This window comes from Erythrolamprus reginae, chromosome 8 (genome assembly GCF_031021105.1).
Source record: "Erythrolamprus reginae isolate rEryReg1 chromosome 8, rEryReg1.hap1, whole genome shotgun sequence".
Classification (NCBI taxonomy): Eukaryota; Metazoa; Chordata; class Lepidosauria; order Squamata; family Dipsadidae; genus Erythrolamprus; species Erythrolamprus reginae.
The window spans coordinates 26,134,577-26,156,219 of record NC_091957.1 but is presented as its reverse complement, the minus strand read 5'-3'; the positions used below and the strand labels follow the sequence as shown (position 1 = coordinate 26,156,219).

At 43.1% G+C, this 21,643-nt stretch overlaps 1 protein-coding gene across 1 annotated transcript in view; it reads left to right on the top strand.

The window, feature by feature from the left end:
* Positions 1-1,201: 1,201 nt before the first annotated feature.
* The window catches only part of PADI2 (peptidyl arginine deiminase 2), a 42,647-nt gene continuing 22,205 nt past the window's right edge, over positions 1,202-21,643 (top strand). The window contains exons 1-7 of the mRNA XM_070759449.1: positions 1,202-1,691; positions 7,347-7,530; positions 9,439-9,511; positions 10,803-10,864; positions 12,310-12,427; positions 14,241-14,366; positions 21,448-21,626. Coding sequence (XP_070615550.1) covers positions 1,600-1,691; positions 7,347-7,530; positions 9,439-9,511; positions 10,803-10,864; positions 12,310-12,427; positions 14,241-14,366; positions 21,448-21,626 — 834 coding nt within the window. The 5' untranslated portion in view covers positions 1,202-1,599. The remainder of the gene's footprint in view (positions 1,692-7,346; positions 7,531-9,438; positions 9,512-10,802; positions 10,865-12,309; positions 12,428-14,240; positions 14,367-21,447; positions 21,627-21,643) is intronic.

Genomic DNA, 21,643 nt, shown 5'->3' with positions numbered 1-21,643 from the left:
AAAAATTGGAAGAATAAATAATGAAGGGTGACAAGGGAGGGGAAGGGTTTTTTTTTCCAACATTTGGCAGGGTTCCCGGAACCGCTGTGGAGTTTTTACTATTTCCTTGTTCTCGGCCTTTCGCCCCACATGACCGCCCCTACCCCCTTTTCAACGCCCCCACCGTGGCACGTATGTCTTAATTAAGGTATGGAGTTATCCACACGTTGGGCCCTATTTTTAATCTTGGGGCGGGTGCCAGAAGGCTCCTGTGATGGGGAAAAGGTGTTGGGTTAATGGACTGACCTCCTTCCTCCTCTGTGATCTATTAAGGGTGTTTATCCCTCCCCCCACGCCCCATATCTCTCCTTCCTTCCCTGTTTAGTTAAAACCCCAAATTTATTTTATTATTTACTATTTATTTATTTATTAGATTTCTATGCCGTCCTTTTCCTCAGACTCAGGGCAGTTCACAACAAAATGAAATGCAAAAATATGTAGAAATCTAAAGGTAAAATACATTTCTAAAACCTCAATTTCTTAAAACCAATCATCCACATTCATTCTATCATACATACACTGCTCAAAAAAATAAAGGGAACACTTAAACAACACAATACATTCAACTTTGTTATTTATTTCCTCAAGAATGTTTCAATATTTCATTCATTCAGATCTAGATGGTGTTATTTGAGTGTTGCCTTTATTTATTTTTTGAGCAGTATATATACATCCATTCGTTTTTTAAAAAGTGTTTGTTAAATAATGTGGATGAGACGAATCCAGAGAAAAATTGCAAAGAGAAAGCTGGTTTGCAAGGGGGTCTTTTGCGGGTAGAGTGCTTCTGGAGCTGGAGGATCTGTTCCCTTTCCATCCTAGGGAGAAATGAAGACCTCCCCTCCCCAGTGCTTCAACAGACTTGATAGCTGGGGAGGGGTGGGGGGGGGAGAGGAGGAGGGAGAGAGAGATGGAATTAGGAGAAGGGATGCAAATCTGAGGCTGGGAATGATGGCAGTTGTAATTCCCACAGAATCAGAAGGTTATTTTTTAAAAAGGGGAAAGAAGACCCTTTAAATCAGGAGTTTCCAAGCTTGGCAACTTTAAGACTTGGGGACTTCAACACCCAGAATTCCTCAGCCAGCAAAGCTTTAAGCTGCCTGAGGAATTCTGGGAGTTGAAATCCCCAAGTCTTAAAGTTGCTAAAAGTTGGAAACTCCTGCTTTAAGTTAAAAAACTCTCCCCCTCCCGTTCTGCATTATAGGCAGGTCAGAATGCTAAACTTGCAAGAATTTTTTAAAAGGCTTATAAAGAAACGATTGCAGTCCCCCCTTCCCTTTAAAGACACCCATCGAGAATTCCCTTTGCCACTGCAAGGCTGGACTACCTGTTGGGCAGGCAAAGCCCTCTGCAGCTGCTCAGAGGCACTGCCGTTTGTCTCCAGAGCCGAGGGTCGGGCCGTGTCCCTTGGATGACTCCCCCACCCACCCAGCCACCCACCCAGCCCGGCCCGAGGCGTGGCCAGCAGGGAACTGGCTTGGGGCAGCCGCTGGGGCGCACAGCTGCTGCGCCGGGACCAGAGCGAGTTCGCCCGGGTTGGGGGAGAGAGAGAGAGAGAGAGAGATGCTGCGCGATCGGACCCTTCGGCTGCAGTTCGGCCACCGCCTGGAGGCGGTCTGCGTCCTGGGCACCCGGCTGTCCGTAGACGTTTTTGGGTGAGCATGAGGCAAGATCCGACTTTGCAAGAAAACCCCAAAACGACCCCTTCCCTTCGATTCAGCGCCCCATCCCTGCAGACTCCCCCCCTTCTCCTTTCTTTGGTGTTAAATGTGCATTCTTCCGAAAAGGTGCCCCCCCGCTCTCCCTATAACCATCACCCCCTTCCTTTCCCATCCCCAAGATTGCAAACCCCAAGATTAGCTCCTTATGGAAGGAATTTGAGCTAGTTTCTTCCTCTTTAATAACAACAGAGTTGGAAGGGACCTTGGAGTCCGTTTATTTTTATTTTTGTTTTGTCAAGTAGGTATGGGTGGTAGACCAAGATCTAATAATATTTGTTGATTATTGTTGATGATTTCGTTTATTATGGGTTTAATTTGGGTTATATTGTTAGATTGCATAGTTGACTTCTTTTTAATTGTTTTTATATTTTATATTGTTATAAGCCGCCCTGAGTCCTTTGGGATTGGGCGGCATAGATTCGAAAGAAGGAAGGAAGGAAGGAAGGAAGGAAGGAAGGAAGGAAGGAAGGAAGGAAGGAAGGAAGGAAGGAAGGAAGGAAGATATATTATTATTATTATTTATTATTATTATTTATTGGATTTGTATGCCGCCCCTCTCCACAGACTCGGGGCGGCATACAAATCCAATATATTTCTATGCATGATACTAATAAGAGAGAAACATTAGGACAAGGGACGGTAGGCACGCTGGTGCACTTATGCACGCCCCTTACTGACCTCATAGGAATCAGGAGAGATCAACAGTCTTAAGGGTAAAGTTTTGGGGGTTGGGTGATGATATTACAGACTCTGATAGTGAGTTCCATGCATCAACTACTCGGTTACTAAAGCCCTATTTCCTGCAGTCGAGTTTGGAGCAGTTTACTTTTAAGTTTGTGTCCGTTGTGCGCCTGTGTGTTGTTGTGGTTGAAGCTGAAGTAGTCGTTGAGAGGAAGGATGTTGTAGCGGATGATTTTATGGGCTATGCTTGGGTTGTGTTTAAGGCAACGGAGTTCTAAGTTTTCTAAACCTAGGTTTAGTTCCTCTAGTTTCGACCCCTTGCTTAGGCAGGAAACCCTGCACCAGACAAATGGTTATCCAACCTCTTCTTAAAAACTTCCAGTCTTGGAAACAGCCTCTTCTTCAGTGCTGCTTTACAGAGTGGCTTTGCTTACCCACCCCAAAATTTATTTCTTGAATGGAGTAGTAATTATTAACTTCGGAGATGAAGTGGGCAAGCAGTGAAACGGTGGCAGCCAAGGGAGACCTTGTCCGTGGCTCCAGTCTCTCTCTCACCAGGGTCTGCTTCCTTCATCGTCGTTCAGTTTTGAATGCTTCAGTGGCACTTGTTAGTGAGCTCGCCTGGCACGGCTCAATGGGCACTTGGCAGCTTTTCGGCAGCTTCCTCTGATGCAAGGAGACCAGGCTGGGTCAAGCCGCTTAAGGAGCAGCACCTGTTTGGGGGGGATAAATGTCATTCCAGGAACTGAGAGTTGGTTGGGCTTTGAGATCCTCTCGCAAGCACTTTCGCTTGGAGCACGGGTCTCCAAGCTTGGCCACTTTAAGACTTGCAGACTTCAACTCCCAGAATTCTGGGAGTTTGGAAGTCCCACAAGTCTTAAAGCGGCCAAGGTTGGAGAATAGAAGAAGTCAACATGTTTCTTCTCTTAGAGGACCTTGCTTGGTGCAGAGCTGAAGGAGGAAGAGTTCCAGGATGGCTGGACCTCTTCTGAAGGCTGCTTTTATGAAAGAGGATAAATCAAAAAAGTCATTTTGAGCTGGTGATTCTCCACCTTGGCTGCTTGGAAGGAGAACTTTCTCAAGATATCCTGGAGTTCTGGAGACCTCACCTACAAAAAGAGATTGATAAAATTGAAGGGGTCCAAAGATGGGCTACAAAAATGGCGGAAGGTCTTAAGCATAAAACTGATCAGGAAAGACTTCATGAACTCAATCTGTCTAGTGTGGAGGACAGAAGGGAAAGGGGGGGGCGTGATCAAAACATTTAAATATGTTAAAGAGTTAAATAAGGTTCAGGAGGGAACATAAGAACAAGGGGGCACACTCTGAGGTTAGTTGGGCGGAAGATCAGAAGCAACGTGAGAAAATATTATTTGACTGAAAAAGTAGTATTTATTTATTTACTTACTTACTTACTTACTTACTTACTTACTTACTTACTTACTTACTTACTTACTTACTTACTTACTTACTTATTTATTTGATTGGATTTGTATGCCGCCCCTCTCTGAGGACTGGGGGTGGCTTACAGCAAGTTCAAAAACAGAACAATAATATGAATCCAATTAATAATACATTAAAACAACCATTAAATTCAATTAAAAGAAAACCTATCAAACCAATCATTCAACAATCATACTGAAAACATTCATTGGTCAGGGGGAAGATCTAATCTAGTATTTTGCATGCCCCCATTGGGAGGCGGACAGAATCAGCTGCCAGACGTCCCTAAAAATGCTTGTTTGTGGTGGATTGTCCTTTGTTCATTTATCCAAAGAGGCTGCCTGCCAAGACATTTTGGGTGCCACGGTCTTGCTCCTATTGTCTCGTACATTTTAAACAAAGCTTGCAAAGATGTGTTATGTCAGAAGGTGATTTAGTGCTCTCTGTGCAGAATAATAATATTTCCCCCCAGCTTCGTAGCTTCATTCTTCTCAGTCCCATTCATTTATTTATCTAGAATTAAGCTTTTTCACGCTGAATTTGGTTGGTCAACCAGCCCCTCTGGGCTTAAAATGATTGGCTGGCAAAATGAGATTTAATATCTTCCAAGGAACAGCCAGGATGAGGTTTGCAAGCAGCTCTTCACACCTGCTGCTTTATCCAGCTTAAAATCCAAACATTAATATTTGATAGTTAAGGTAATAGTTTTCCCCTCTCTCTGGTTTCATTGGAGATCAGGACCCCTTAAGGCAGGGGTAGGGAACGTTGGCTCTTCTATGACTTGTGGACTTTAACTCCCAGGATTCCTGAGCCAATCATTCTAGTTCAGAGAATTCTGGGAGTTGAAGTCCACAAGTCATAGAAGAGCCAACGTTCCCTACCCCTGCCTTAAGGCATCAATGGCGAACCTATGTCATGGTTGCCACAGGTGGCACACAGAGCCATATCTGCTGGCACATGAGCCGTTGCCCTAACTCAGCTCCAACGTGTATGCGTGTGCCGGCCAGCTGATTTTTGGTTCGCACAGAGGCTCTGGGAGGGCCTTTTTGTCTTCCAGAGAGCCTCTGGGAGGATGGGGAAGGGCGCTTTTACCCTCCCCTGGCTCCCAGGGAAGCATTTGGAGCCTAGGAAGGGTGAAACATGAGCCTACTGCCCCCACCAGAAGTTGGGAAACAGTCAGTTTCTGGCCTCCAGAGGGCCTCCGGTGGGGCGGAGGAAGCTGTTTTGGCCTCCTCAGGCATTGAATTATGGGTGTGGGCACTCGGGCGTGGGCGATAGCACATATGCACACTTTTTCGGCAGCTGAGGAAAAAAGTTCGCCATCACTGCCTTAAGGAATCTTCTTCCGATCTTTACCTGCAAGTATTTGCAGAATATGGGAACATTACTGGCCTCTGTGCTTCAGGCTTCTCCTAAATTGAAGTTTATATTTGTTAGCCACAGTGTGTGTCAAGTCAGTTTCTCCTTTGCAAAGAGCACAGTCCTACATATCAATGAGGCTCCCCGACTGCCACCACAAAAGGCATGGCTGCACTTAAAAATGGATCTCAAAATGGGTGAACAGTGCAGTCAGGCAGTAGGGAAAGTGAGTAGAATGCTTGGCTGCATAGCTAGAGGTATAACAAGCAGGAAGAGGGAGATGGTGATCCTGCTGTATAGAGCGCTGGTGAGACCCCATCAGTGTTTCCTCTAATTTTTTGGGGGGGTGGGCGGAAAAGTATAGTGTCTGAGCGGCAGTCCCTTCGGGACTGGGCGGCACAGAAATAATAAATAAATAAATAAACAAACAAACAAACAAACAAACAAATAAAAAACCCACCCTGTTTTGCCTCAGAGAATTTCAAAATAAAATACTGTACTGTGTGTCTATAACAGTGAGCTCATAATAGGGCAACTCTATCAATATCAAAATGCCACTTAAATAGTTGAGCTAGTTTCAAACTAGATTTTGATTTTCTTTCTCTCTTCCTTACTCCCATTCTTTTTCTTTCTCTTTTCCTTCCTCTCTTTTTTCTCTCTGTTTCTCTCTCTTCCTCTCTTCCTCTCTCTCTCCTTCCCTCTCACTCTTTCCCTCTCGGCTTCTGGGCAGGTTTGGAAAACTCTGAGTTGATGATGATTTTTAAGTGAGCGATTGCTCACTGCTCAGCTTAGAGGGAACTATGGACCCCATTTGGAATATTGTGTTCAGTTCTGGAGACCTCACCTACAAAAAGATATTGATAAAACTGAACGGGTCCAAAGACGGGCTACAAAAATAGTGGAAGGTCTTAAGCATCAAACTTATCAGGAAAGACTTCATGAACTCAATATGTGAAGTCTGGAGGACAGAAGGGGGGGGGGACATGTTAAAAGGTTAAATAAGGTTCAGGAGGGAAGTGTTTTTAATAGGAAAGTGAACACAAGAACAAGGGGACACAATAGTATAAGGGCAGACTAGATGGACCATGAGGACTTTTTCTGCCATCAATCTTCTATGTTTCTAATCTGAGGTTAGTTGGGGGAAAGATCAGAAGCAATGTGGGAAAATATTATTTTACTGAAAGAGTAGTAGATGCTTGGAACAAACTTCCAGCAGACATGGTTGGTAAATCCACAGTGATTGAATTTAAACATGCCTGGGATAAACATAGATCCATCCTAAGATAAAATACAGGAAATAATCTAAGGGCAGACGAGATAGACCATGAGGTCTTTTTCTGCCGTCAATCTTCTATGTTTTTATGTTTCTAGATGTGGGGGCGTCCTGAGTATTGTGTGAGGTAAGATCCATAAAACTGATTTTAACAAATGTCTCACTTTTCAACGTACATTTGGTGTGTCGTTGTGGTCATAAGTTGAGGGCTGCCTGTGTTCTTTGTTATTTTGGATCTGCAGCCCGTCGGGTGTAGAAACTGCATTTCCATTTAGTATCACTCAAGGCAGTGATCGTGGCTGGATAGCATTGCCTTGTTTAGGTATCACAATATTTTGCTTAGTGGGCCTGCTGGCAAGTCGGGGTGGCGCAGTGGTTAGAGTGCAGCAGTGCAGGCTGCTTCAGCTAACTGCTAGCTGTAGTTCATCAGTTCAAATCTCACCACTGGCTCAAGGTTGACTCAGCATTCCATCCTTCCACCTTGTTAGGGGCAAGGGGCTGACTCTGTAAAACCGCTTAGGGAGGATTGTGAAGCACTGTAAAGCAATATATAAATCTAAGGGCTATTCCTCCCTCCCTGTGGTTAGAATGCGGTATTGCAGGCTAACTGCCCCACTGCTGACAGTTCAATCCTGACCACCTCAAGGTGGACTCAGCCTTCCATCCTTCCGAGGTGGGTTAAATGAGGACCTAGATTGTTGGGGGCAAGAGGCTGATTCTATAAACCGCTTAGAGAGGGCTGTAAAAGCGCTGTGAAGCAGTATATACAATAAGTCTAAATGCCATTGCTAATGCTATTCCTATTTTTTTCTTTGCTGCTTCTCCTCTTCCAGGGCTGCTCCGCCCGATGCGGTGAATTTTAGTGTGAAATATTCGAAAGATGTCAGTGTCGAAGTCATAAGTCACGATCAGTCAGATTTGGCCCCCACCGATGGAAGTAAGCAATGGCCACTGGATCCCGCCACGTTCCTGCAGATCCAGATGACCCAGCCTAGCGTGGAGACCAACGATAGCAAAGTAAGATCTTTTCAAGCCCATGTGTCGACCTCATGTAGATCTCTACATTGGTTGCCAATTCAAGGCAGGGTCCAGTTGAAACTGTTAGTGATTAGTGTAAGACACACCAAATAACTTGGCAACCTCTTTATCGTGGTATACACCATTGAGGACCTACATTCGGCAGGGAAGGGTCAACTGACTGTTCCACAGACACGTACAGCAACATCAAAATTGTGGGCCTTTCAAGCTCTGGCCCCATCCTCTTGTTCTGGGGATCAGTGAGAGGGGAAGACATTGGAGAGGTTGGGAATGTTTTTAACAACTTTTGTGGTTTTATTGATTGTGTTTTATTTAAGTGTGTTGCCTACCATCTGTCCTAGTTGAAAAAAACGTTTTTGAAGGGAGTAGCAATGAAAAAATCCTGCAAGCCAAAAAGATTGTCACCTCTCTTTAGGGTTGAACACCCCCCCCCCCCCTTTTTGGAGGGAGTAGCAATGAAAACATGCCTGCAAGCCAGGAAGATTGTTAGCTTCTCATTAGGGCTAGAAAAAAAAGCTTCCAAAATAAAGCTACATTTGGAGTATCAGATGCACCCAAATTTTCAGCCTTATGCTTTGAAAAATACTATAATTTTTCAAAGGTTCATGACAGCTTTTCTTATTAATCTGATTGTTTTATTATAGTGTGAATGTAGTGGACTGTACCCAGAAATCAGCCCATGAATGAATGTTAATAGAAATTTTTTAAAATTAGAATTTTAAGGATTGTTTTTTAATGTATATTAATTGGATTGATTTACTATTGTTTCTTGTATATGTTGTGAGCCACCCTGAGTCCTCGGAGAGGGGTGGCATACAAATCCAATTAAACCTTGTCTGGAACAGTTACTTTCTCCGTTAACATCCCAAATGCGCCTTTTTTTTCAACAGTCAAGTGGATTGTCTGGTTTTTCCTTGAAGATGTTTTGCTTCTCATCCAAGAAGCTTCTTCATCTTCTTTTTTTTAATAAATGATTTTTCTTGAATATAAATATTAAAATTACATTGAAAACATTGATTCACACACTTCAGACTTATACACACATGACGTAAGTACATACAAATGTACAAAAACCCCACCCCTTCTAAATAGTGTTAGGCGAACTTCAGGAAGTTCGGGTTCGGCAAACTCACCTGTATTTTGCCGTGAAGTTCGGGTTAGTTCACCGAACCCGAACTTTACCTGAACTCGAACAGCAGCAGCGCTTTTTAAAACTTTTTTTAAAAGTTCGGGTAAAGTTCGGATGAAGTTCAGGTAAAGTTCGGGTTCGCCGTTCGGCTGAACACCGCAAAATGCCGCCACCTGGGAGGAGAGTGGGGAATCCCACAAGGGGATTCCAGGGGTGGGGCTTTGACGTCACAGAGACTACTTTCTGGCCCCTCGTGGGATTTCACACCTCCTTTTGCTTGCAGCGCCGCAAGCAAAAGGAGGTGGGAAATCCCACAATGGGATTCCCCACTCTCCTCTCGGGCAGTGGCATCTCGCGGCGTTCAGCTGAACGCCGAACCCGAACTTTACCCGAACTTTTTAAAAAGTTCGTGTTTGGGCTCGGCATGCCAAACACTGCAAAGTTCAGCCCGAACCTGAACTTTGTAAGTTCGGTTCGCCCAACACTACGTCTAAACCTTTTCTTTTAATGGTAAATTATACTGTTGTTATATTCCAGTCAGTTAATCTGCAATCCTTTTACAGTTCTTAACTATGACACCTGCCAGTGCTGAGGAAGCTTCTTGGGTGAGAAGCGAAACGTCTTCAAAGGAAAAAAAACAGAAAGTCCAGTTGCCCCTTGAAAAAGTACTTTTGGGACAACCATGACTTGGATGACTGAGAATGTCCATAGACATTTCTCCATTCATGTTTTAACCTATTGTCGTTCTTCCTCTCTAGGTAACCGTAGGATATTATGGGGAGAATGGAGGCCAGCCTATAAACCAGGCTGGCATTTTTCTGACCGGCATTGGTGAGAGTCTTCTTGTTTCCCCTCTTTGGTTCTCGCTGGAAATCCTCTTTCCCCTCGCAGGGTATTATTACAGCTTTAATTTTAAAAGAGCCGATGATATCCGAAGCCAAGCAGGGGGCATTCTTTTCCTTACAGATCAACGGGCCATCTCCGTTCTTCCGTTATCTCCAATTAGTAAAATATTCTGGGGAATAGAATAGCAATAGCAATAGCACTTATACATCACGTCATGGTGCTTTTTACAGCTCTCTCTAAGCAGTTTAGCCTGTCATCCTCTTGCCCCCAACAATCTGGGTCCTTATTGAATGAATAGAATGAAACAGAATGGATAAGGATAAGAGATAAGAATAAGGAATAATGTTAGTACATATGGGTTTTTTATATAGTAGTTTTTGTATTGTAGAAGAAGAATAGAAGAAGAATAGAATAGTGGAATGGAATGGAATAGGATTAAGTATAAGTGTAAGTGTAAGAATAGAATAATAATAATAATAATAATAATAATAATAATAATAATAATAATAAGAAGAAGAAGAAGAAGAAGAAGAAGAAGAAGAAGAAGAAGAAGAAGAAATAATAGAATAGAAGAATGGAATGGAATGGAATAGGATTGGGTAAGAGAAAGAGTAAGAGATCTAGTCTAACACCCTGCTGAAGCAGGAGACCCTATACCAGTGATGGTGAACCTTTTTTTCCTTGGGTGCCAAAAGAGCATGGTTGCGTGCTGTTGCACATGCATGAGCGCCCATACCCATGGCTGCTGAGGGCGAAAACAGCTTCCCTCAGCCCCCAGAGGCCCTCTGAAGGCTGGAAATGGCCTGTTTCCCAACTTCTGGTGGGCCCAGTAGGTTCGTATTTCGCCCTCCCCAGGCTGCAAAGGCTTCCCTGCAGGCAGGGGAGGGTAAAACGCCCTTTCCCATTGCCCTGGACGCTCTCTAGAAGTCAAAAATGCCCCCACCGAGCCTCTGTGTGAGCCAAAAATCAGCTGGCTGGCACACACATGCACATGGAGCTGAGCTAGGGCAACAGCTCATGTGCCAGCAGATATGGCTCTGCGTGTTCCCTGTGGCACCCGTACCATAGGTTCGCCATCACTGCCCTATACCATTTCAGACAAGTAACTATCTAGCCTCTTCTTAAAAATCCTCCAGTGATGGAACACCCACAAGATGTTCCACTGGTTAATTGTCCTTAGATTCAAAAACGTTTCCTGACATTGAGCTCAGCCGGCCGTTAGCTCTAGTTTGTCCTTCGCCTTCCTTGAAACGGATTCAAATCTTTTGCTTTCTAGGAATCTCACTGGACGTTGATGCGGACCATGATGGTGTGGTGGAGAAGAACAACCCCAAGAAGGTAGCGGCCAAATTCTAAATTTCCCTTGGTCAGAAATGTCTCTGCAATGGGCCCTTTAGGAAGGATGCTTGCCTTACCTGCCCCTTAAAAGGGGGCACACCTGTACACTCGTATTTCACCAGCCTAAATATTTAAACTGTTAATATTTCTACCAAATGAAGCTGAGGAAGGACTTCTCCCCCAAAATTGTTGTGTGCTTACTCAAGTTTAAATTGACAATTAAATTCCCGCTGCTTTGTTGGGTATTTAGTTTCCCTTTGGGGGGTCAGGGAGAATAAGAAGAGTTGTCTTCTAACCTCTGATTTTAATGAAGAGGCAAAATTTTAGCCAGCACTCCACATTTTTTCTGTAATTTGCCTGCTCCTTCTCCGTCCCTCGGGGTTCACGGCAGGCCTCCTCTCATTTGAACTCCTGGGTTGTGAAATGGGTGGGGCGGAGGTTAGGGTCTCTGGTCTAGAGATCACCCCCTTCCCCAGCTTCCAAAAAAGATCTTTGTCCACAAGCGACAAGCCAAGGGGGACAGGTTCAGCCGAGGTCAACCTTTTGCAACCTGCAAGGCATTTGGAGCAACGTGGTCCCCCCACCCACTTCTTGGCCGCATTTGGCCCCACATGCGTAATTTGGCACTCCTTCCCCAATGAGGTTTCCGGCCCCCCTGCTGAGACAATGATTTCCCTGGGTTGGGTTGCTGTTCCCTCTCTCAAATCCTCTTTTTTTTTTTGGCTCTTGGAATAAGACACCTGCAGAATCTGAAGCAGAAATGGGGCGACTGTCCCTTTATCTGGTCTCCAGGTATAGCCAGATACAGAGGAATGAGTCTCCTTATAGAAATTGGATGGTTTAGATGCATGTGTTACAGATGAAACAGATAGATAGATAGATAGATAGATAGATAGATAGATAGATAGATAGATAGATAGATAGATAGATGAGATAGAGAGAGAGATGATAGATGGATGGATGGATGGATGGATATAGATAGATAGATAGATAGATAGATAGATAGATAGATAGATAGATAGATAGATAGATAGATAGATAGATGAGAGAGAGAGAGATGATAGATGGATGGATGGATGGATATAGATAGATAGATAGATAGATAGATAGATAGATAGATAGATAGATAGATAGATAAGAGAGAGAGATGATAGATGGATGGATGGATGGATGGATGGATGGATGGATAGAGATAGATGGATGGATGGATGGATAGAGATAGATAGAGAGGTAGATAGATAGATAGATAGATAGATAGATAGATATAGATAGATAGATAGATAGATAGATAATAGAGAGATAGAGAGGTAGATGATAGATAGAGAGATGACAGATAGATAGATAGATAGATAGATAGATAGATAGATAGAGAGAGAGAGAGAGAGAGAGAGAGAAATCTCTTAACCCAAATGTATCTGCTACAATGCAAAATTCTCCCATTCCAGGCCACATGGACCTGGGGCCCCGAAGGCCAAGGTGCCATCTTGTTGGTCAACTGTGACAAAGAAAATCCATTCAGCAGGGAGGAGGATTGTCAGGATGAAAAAATATTTTCCAAGGAAGGTACAGTACGATTGATCACTCTCAGGCCTCTCTGGAAATGGCAAAGCTGATAGGAATCCATTTTGCAGATCAGCCTTTACTGCACAAAACATGAAATTTGGTTTTAAATGCAGCCAAGTGTCATAAGCTAAACAAGGAACAGAAAAATGGGTTTGAGGGTAAAACCCCTGTAATTTAGTAAGAGATCAACTTTCAGGCAGAAACCTAATGCTAACACGGTTGTATTGCATTTCTAAATCAAGTCACGCACATTACTTAAAAAGAAACCGCCTTTAGTAGGTCAGGAGCTAAAATGCCCTCGCTACATGGGTCGTAAAGAAATAGGCAGGAATAATTATTTGCGTCTTAAGCAGAAAACTTGAATTCTTGTAAGGAAGCTGCGATAAAGACAAAGATTGCACCAACGTATAGAAAAGGTGGCCATGAGTTGGAATTGTTGGAATGTTTTAAGATCTGTATAAATATCATTTTCAAAGGTTTTTATATATAAGAGTGTATCAGAAATTTGATTTTATGTTGTAGAGATTTTAAATAATTATGGCTTTTTTATATATTTAGGAAGTTGGTAATATTAACAATCTATGGATGGATATGTAGTGATAAGTTTAATTTTATTTAAATATCAAGGATTAATTAAAATAAGAAATGGAGTAATAAAGTTGAAAGGGAGCTATGAAAAGGTAAAAGAGATTAGAAATTTAGGGCACTTAGAAATGACAGAATAAAAATAAAACGAGTAAAGATATAACTTGAGGAAAGGGAGGAATATGGCCTAAAATTAAAAACATAAACAGGATGGATTTGAAGGATATATAAGAAAGTAGGCACAAGAGACAATGAATCTATATAGATGATAAGCCATAGTGATTAATTTGGAAGAAAACTGAAAATTAAAGATGATAGACCCAGGCAACAAAAATAGGTGGCAAGAAGGCAGCATTAGAATAACAGTAAATATACTTAGAAAGATAGATGGATGGATGGATGGATGGATGGATGGATGGATGGATGGATAGATGGATGAATAGATGGATGGATGAATAGATGGATGGATGAATAGATGGATATGGATATAGGAAAACATATGAGTTTAAGAGTAGCAACGATGATGGGATGAAGTTAGGGATATGAGTTGCTTGTCTGTTAAATATAAAATGGATTCTGATTAGATGTACTCAGGGAAGGGACAAGAGAAAGAAAAGGAAATAAAGAAGGGAAGAAGGGGAGAGGAGGGAAGTAGGAAAGAGGGAGAGAGGGAGAAAGAAGGTAGTGGGAAGAGAGGGAGATAGAGGGAAGGGAGTAGTATGAAATATAGAGGGAGAACTGATGGGCAATAAAAGTACATACTGTACTAATAAAATTAGGATATGGGTCGTTCTTTGTCAAGTGGACCAGCTCATTTTTGCAGCCTCATTTGAAAAGAAACCATGACAAAAACAACATACAGTATATGATAGGGGGGAAAAACATGCTCTTTCTAATGAAATAAAAATGAAAATGATTGACAATAAGAAAACAGAGAGCTCTGTTTCATCACCTTCAATCATCTTCATTATAAAGAGCAAGTTTTTTTTCTATTGCTCTCTGTTTTCTCACCTTCAGTCATTGAGATGGTTTCTTTTCAAATAAGGCTTCAAATTTACCTAGTCCACTTGACAAAGAATGTCCCATATTTGTTTTATGGTATATTGGACAGAAATATATAATTATGTATGTTTTGATATGATTTACAGTGTTTGTATAGATGTTTATCTGAAATTGGTGAAAAAATAAACCTTCTCTCTTTCTTCTTTCTCTTGCTTTGAACCCCCAGATCTGGAGGACATGTCCCGGATGATGTTGAGAACGCAAGGCCCAGACCGGCTTCCCGCTGGCTACGAGATGGTTCTCCACCTTCCACTTTCGGACACTGACAAGGTCGGCGTTTTTTACCTGCAGAGTAAGTGCCTTTCCTGTTCTCCCTTTGAATGGTGAATGAACTTCCTGACTTTTTCATCCTGGTTTAAAAAGCCCTTAACCAGGACCATCCAAGACCTGGGTTGCACCTCCTAGACTTCTTTGTCATGTGTTTCAGAACCACGGAGGTGTAATTTTTACCCATAGAGGGTAGACAAGTCCTTTCTCACCAGCCCTGAAGGAGCTTCCCACAGGTGGGATTCAGCCAGTTTGGACCGGTTTGAACGAACTGGTAGTAGCGACCTGTGGGTGAGCCCATTTATCCGCTCGGCACAATCTTGTCCTATATCGCTGTGTTTTTGATGCTGCATGTATGCGTGGAGGGCATGCACAAGCGAATTGCTGTGTTTTGGGATACCGCATGTGTGCACATACATGCGCTGGCATTTCCATGGGTGAGCAAACTGGAGCAGAGGTCGTTGTCAAGGATTAGCGCAATCCTAAGTGATATTCCATTATGTTACCATAGAAAGTAAAAGAAGGATGTGAGCACGTTAAACAGTAATGAATGCTGAGTCATAGGGTGTAAACTGCAACCTGATTGGGCCAGAGCATTATAAAATGCAAAGCAACTTTGCCATGATTATTAGCTTTTGGCTGTTGTTAGTGGTAATGTTGTTAGTTGGCTGGCTGGAGCAGTTTTGAGCGTGTGTTAATTATTGAGTTAGAGCTGTAGTGTTGATATGGAGAAACCTGGATTGGTTTAGTATCTACATGTAAGTAAGCTTTACTGCATATAGTTAAGCAAAGTTTGTTCCTGTAAATAGAAGACTATGACAAGATATTTTGATTGCACTGAAAGAGTAAAACCGTATACTACTGTTTTCTACAAAAGTGTCTTCGTTATTTCTCTGCACTGGTTCCTAAATTGCCACACTATAAATGCTGGTGTCAAGTCCTACTGCGTAGCTCTGTATATCTGGACAGGGGATTCCTGCCGGGTTGCACTGGTTCTATAGAATCAGTAGTAAACCGGTAATGATGTCACAGAGCTGGTTCTGTCCGTGCCGGTCTGTGTACACCATTTTAAAAAAAATTAAAAAATGGGAGCATTTTTTCTTTGGGGGGGGATTTTTTGCTGGGTTTTTTTTAAAAGTTTTCAGCACCACGCATGCACCACCATCTTGTTTTTGGTTTCCGGTCTGGGTAGCAGCTGGGGTAAGTCCCAAGTGACAGGAGACAAGGGCTGCCTTGCGCCACCGGCTGCTGCAAATATTCCAAGGTGGAGTGCTGATTGGCACCCATTGAAATTGGTGTCATGGTAGCAACTGGGGGAAACGGATGGCGGTCTTTTTAAGGGGTCAGTAAAGGGTTTTTGGGGGTTCCGTTGTCATTACCTTGGGCTGGATTCCAGGGAGCACCTCCGTTTTTGTCTGGGATCCAGACCGAGGCTTTCTTTCATATTAAAAACCAATGCAAGAATGGCGGAAGGAAGATCTTATCTGAGGCTAGTTTGGAGTGAAAAAACTTCTTTCGGAAAACCAGGAAGAATTCTCCTTTCAAGTCAGAAATGTTTACACAACTTTTGTGGCAATACGATGGGAGGGGATTGGCCAGTCTTCTTTTCTTTTCATTCTTTAAAAGTTTTTTAGAATAGACTAGAATAGAACATTTTTCATTACAGTAGAATAGAATAACCGAGTTGGAAGGGACCTTGGAGGTCTTCTAGTCCAACCCCCTGCTTAGGCAGAAAACCCTACACCACTTCAGACAAATGGTTATCCAACATCTGCTTAAAAATTTCTAGTGTTGGAGCATTCACAACTTCTAGAGGCAAGCTGTTCTACTGATCAATTGTTGTAACCATTAGGAAATTTCTCCATATTTCTAAGTTGTTTCAATCCTTCATTAGTTTCCATCTCTTGCTTCTTGTCCTACCCTCAGAGAGAATAGGTTGACTCCTTCTTCTTTGTGGCAACCCCTGAGATATTGGAACACTACTATCATGTCTCCCCTATTCCTTCTTTTCATTAAAGTAGACATACCCAGTTCCTGCAACCAGTTTTCCTTATTTATTTATTTATTTATTTATTTATTTATTTATTTAACTTCTATGCCACTCAAGGTGGCTTACAACAATAAATAATACAATACAGTGTTAAAATGTCAAATATAAATAGTAAAAACAGTTTTTTAAAAAACCCATTCTGCTAACAATTAAGAAATCCTTGACAAACTGTCCAATCAGACACACATACATACCAATCACTCACAGTTTGACTCTAGATGACTAGATGTAACACGGCCCTCAGGCCTGTCAGCAAAGCCATGTCTTCATGGCTTTTTGCAAAGCCAGTAGGGTGGGAGCTGTAGGACATCGAGGGTAGTTGATTCCATAGAGCCGGGGCAGCCACAGAGAAGGTCCTCGCCCATGGTCCCGCCAACCTGCATTGCTTAGTCGACGGGACCTGGAGACGGCCAACTCTGTGTGATCTAATAGGTCTCTGGGAGGTATGAGGCAGGAGATGGTCCCATAAATACGTCTCCTCCAGTTTTATTTTAAAATTCCCATTCTACGAATTTCCTGGCTGTTTCCATCTCAAATGCAAATGGGGGGGGACGACGACTAGCCAGGTGAAAGGTCGTAAAACCCAGTGCTTGAGGGTTTGTGTATTTTTTTTTCTTCTTTTCTCGTATGGGAAAGGAGATGGTGGATGTGTCCATTTCGGTCCACAAATGCAACCGGATACCCTCGGTGGCCGCCTTGCCAGGGGAATCAGGACATCTGAGCAGGCCATGTCTATTTGGCTGGCCTCATCCTCGGGAGACCTCTCGACGCCCTTGGGGAGGATGTTTTCCTGCAGATTTGAAGGTCTTTTGGAGCAGCTGACGTAGGGGCAGGCAGCCAGGCCTCCAAGGACCATCTTCCCTATCAACTCTTTTTTTCTAGGTCCCTTCTGCACTAAGACCGGCCTCCATTTCCTAAATGTAAGGCTGGAGGACACTTATGACCAGTGATGGGCTACCAAAATTTTTACTGCCACACTGTGGGTGTGGCTTATGCATTTTGGTGTTCTGGGGTGGAGCTCCATTTTCGCTACCCCACTGCATCCCTCCCACCGTCCGAGCAGTATCCCTCTCCTGATTATCTACTACATAAAGTGTATGTACACACAAGCACGCATAGCTCTTCTAAAATTATACATATTCAACCTCATTTACTGTGATAGGAAAAACATACCTGTTTGTTTTTTTAAAATTTATTGATTTTAAAATATAAAACACACACACAACCTACAAGTGCTCAGTGATTTGTGCCCACCACCAGACAACATTGTACCCCTTCACCAAAATTGGGGCATATTTTCTATATACCATTTTAACTCAAGAGCAATGTATCTATTTATATATTATAAAGTGATTCCAATTTATTCCTTGTAGCTTGGTCTCGGATTCTACTAACTATATATCCTCTTACCTTTTTCCCATAGTCCCATCAGTTCTCGCGAATCAGTTTCATTAGCCGAATTCATCCTCTTGTCCATAATCTCAAATTGAACATGATCCACCATGTACCGGTACCACTTTTGTATGGTCCATTTTGTCGCATCCCTCCAACCTAGGACTATTACCACCTGAGCGCTTTCTATTGCTGCTTGTTATATTTCTCTAAATTCTCCCGTCTCGTTGCTTTTAACTAATACTGCCATTTCCTTTGTAACTGTCCATTACATATTTAACATCCTATTAATATCCTCTTGCACATTTTCCCAAAAGTTCTGCACTACCCGGCATTCCCAAAACATATGCATAAACACTCCTTTATCTTGACACCTATGCCAACAAGTATTTTTAACGTATAGGAAAAACATACCCAGAGCCCAGAAGGGAAAAAAAGAAAAAAAAAATCAAAATTTTGCTATCGGTACTACTTACCTGACCGCACCAGTTGGAGCCCACCACTGCTTATGACCCGGTGAAGGACTGCTACTGGAACGGTAAGGTGCTCCATTGCGGTAGCAATTTTGAAGGATTGTGTGCAGCTGTGTGCTCCCGACACACGCACACTTGTCCCCATGCAAGATTTCACTTCTGTACATGCAGTGTGGGCAGGTGACAAGTCCTGCTGGAAAATTTAAGTGCCCATCCCCATAAAGCTTGTATGCAGATGGACCCATGAAGCGCTCCAAAATCTCCCGGTAGGCGGCTGTATTGACCCTGGACTTATTGAGGCACAGTGGACGAATACCAGCAGGTGACATGACTCCCCAAATCAACACAGACTGTGGAAACTTCACACTGTACCTCAAGCATCTTGCAGCGGGTGCCTCTCCATTCTACCTCCATACTCTGGGTCCTGGGTTTCCAAATGAGATGCAAAAGTTTCCACAGTCTGTGTTGATTTGGTGAGCCATGTCACATGCTGGTCTTCGTCCACTGTGCTTCATTAAGTCCAGGGTCAATGCAGCCGTCTACCTGGAGATTTTGGAGTGCTCCATGCTTCCATCCACATACAAGCTTTATGAGGATGGGCACTTAAAGTTTCCAGCCGGACTTGTCACCTGCCCACTCTGTCCAAAGCACCAAAGCCTGCTTCATTGGCCACGGGATTACTGTCCTTGATTGGCCAGCAAACTCGCCTGACCTGAACCCCATAGAGAATCTATGGGGCATTACCAAGAGAAAGATGAGAGACAAGACCCAGAACAATGCAGAAGAGCTGAAGGCCGCTATTGAAGCATTCTGGTCTTCCATAAGACCTCAGCAGTGCCATAGGCTGATAGCGTCCATGCCACGCTGCATTGAGGCAGCAATTGCTGCAAAAGGGGCCCAAACGAAGTACTGAGTACATAAAAGTGGGTAAAACGAGGAACCGGATTGTGGGGGCAATAGGCTGACTCTGTTAAAAAGTGATATTGCTAACATGTTGTAAGCCGTCCTGAGTCTAAGGAGAAGGGTGGCATTAAAAAAACCGAATAAATAAAATACATAAATATGCATGCTTATACTTTTCAGAAGTCTGAGATTGTTCTATGTTCAATCCTTTTTTTATTGATCGCATGTAATATTCTAATTTTACGAGATGGGGGATTTGGGGTTTTGATTATGTACCCCATAATCATCACAATTACAAATGACAAGTGACAGTGACAAATCACAGCTTGAAGTATCTTGCCTTGCGTGTTATGAGTATCTCTTATATATTTATCTTAAGTTACGTTACTGAAATAAATGAACGTTTGCACGATATTCTAATTTTTCGAGTTTCACCTATACAGCCGTCTCTAAGCCATTTACAGAGTCAGCCTCTTGCCCCCCCCCCCCCCAAAAAAATCCGGGTCCTCATTTTATCCACCTGAGTCAACCTTGAGCCTGATGAGATTCGATCTACCAAATTGCGGGCAGCCGGCAGTCAGCAGAAGTAGCCTGCAGTACTGCACTCTTAACCACTGCGCCATCACAGCTCATGCAATCAGGGCCAGAATTTCCATTACTAAGCAAGGAGGCTCAATTTGTGACCACTTCTGATTGCTGAGGAGTTGCTCAATGAATCCAGCTTTCACAGCTCACTTTGCTTATGGGAAACTGGCTGCGAAGGTCACAAATGGTGGTCACGTGACTCTGGGGTTTGCAATTGTTGTAAATACATGGCAGTGACCGAATTTTAATCCCGTGACTATGGTGATATCCTGCAACAGTCGTAAATGTGAGGACTGGCCCAAGTTTTTTTTTTTTACAGCCCTGTTGTAACTTCATGAAATGATTATATTTGTTTGTTAGTTTCTTTGTTTTGTCACATATGTATTGGTGGTATACAAAGATATAATATTTATATACATGATACTAATAAGAGAGAGACATTAGGACAGGGGACAGAAGACACACTGGTGCACTTATGCACGGCCCTTACTGACCTCTTAGGAATCGGGTGAGGTCAACAGTGGATAATCTAAGGCAGTGTTTCCCAACCTTGGCAACTTGAAGATATTTGGACTTCAACTCCCAGAATTCCCCAGCCAGCATTCACTGACTGGGGAATTCTAGGAGCTGAAGTCCAGATATGTTCAAGCTCCCAAGGTTGGGAAATACTGGTCTAAGGGTCAGGTGATGATACTACAAAGTCTGGTAGCAAGTTCCATGCATCAACTACTTGGTTACTAAATTCGTATTTCCTGCAGTTTGGAGCAGTTTACTTTCAGTTTGTATCTGTTGTGTTCTCGTGTGTCGTTGTGGTTGAAGCTGAAGTAGTCGTTGACTGGAAGAACGTTGTAGCAAATGATTTTATGGGCTCTGCTTAGGTCATGTGTAAGAGGACATAGTTCTAAGCTTTCTAAACCTAGGATTGTAAGTCTAGTAGCGTAGGATATTCTGTGACAAGTGGAGGAGTAGAGGGTTCTTCTATAAGTTGAGGACAACCTGCAACCCGCCAACGGGAGAGTCTGTTTTTTGCTCGAGCAGTGGGCTGGGCTGGAAGACCTCCAAGGTCCCTTCCAGCTCTATTCTGATCGATTGAAGGTGCTCCTTGCCACAGCAGGAAGTGCCATGCGAGGGTTGTGCTATGTCATAATTTTAAGGAGAAGTGGATCCAAAATTTACTCTTCCTTAAACAGAACCCTGGTCTCACACTGCCCACAGCCCTGTGTCAGAGTTGTGTTTAGAAGCTGCCCACCCAGAAGTAGAATTAGGAAATGGAGAGGTTTCAAAATGAAGACACTACAGCAGGAATTCTTCAGAAGACTTTTACTTCTTCTTAGTATCAAAACAATACTCCCTATTCCATATTACATAACACCAAAATATCTTACTAGACAACTCTACCACTACTAACTACAACAAACCTCCACTAGCTATAAGTCACAAGCCACATCTGTGCAAAGGTGCATTACAGTATATACAGATTTTGACCAATCAGGTCATAGCATATTCTGCTGATCCACCATCACTCAGCATTCCTTTACAGCCTTTTTCACTGTAACTGGAATATTACCTCAGTTATTAATCCCGACACCCTGATGTAGTGCTGACCCAGCGTTTCATCTTGAGTGACCCATCATGGCTTCTTCAATGTTAACGATGAATGTAGATATTTGCTTCAGGAGATCCCCATGCCTTCTCTTCTCCAGATCCCTTCTTCGGCCAGCGGTACATACACATTCTGGGCAGGAGGAAACTGAGCCACGTTGTGAAGTACACGGGGGGCTCAGCCGAACTGGAGTTCTTCGTGGAGGGCCTGCGCTTCCCGGATGAGAGTTTTGACGGACTTGTTTCCATCCATGTCAGTCTGCTGGAGCCGATGGCTGAGGTTGGTCTCTGGGCAGA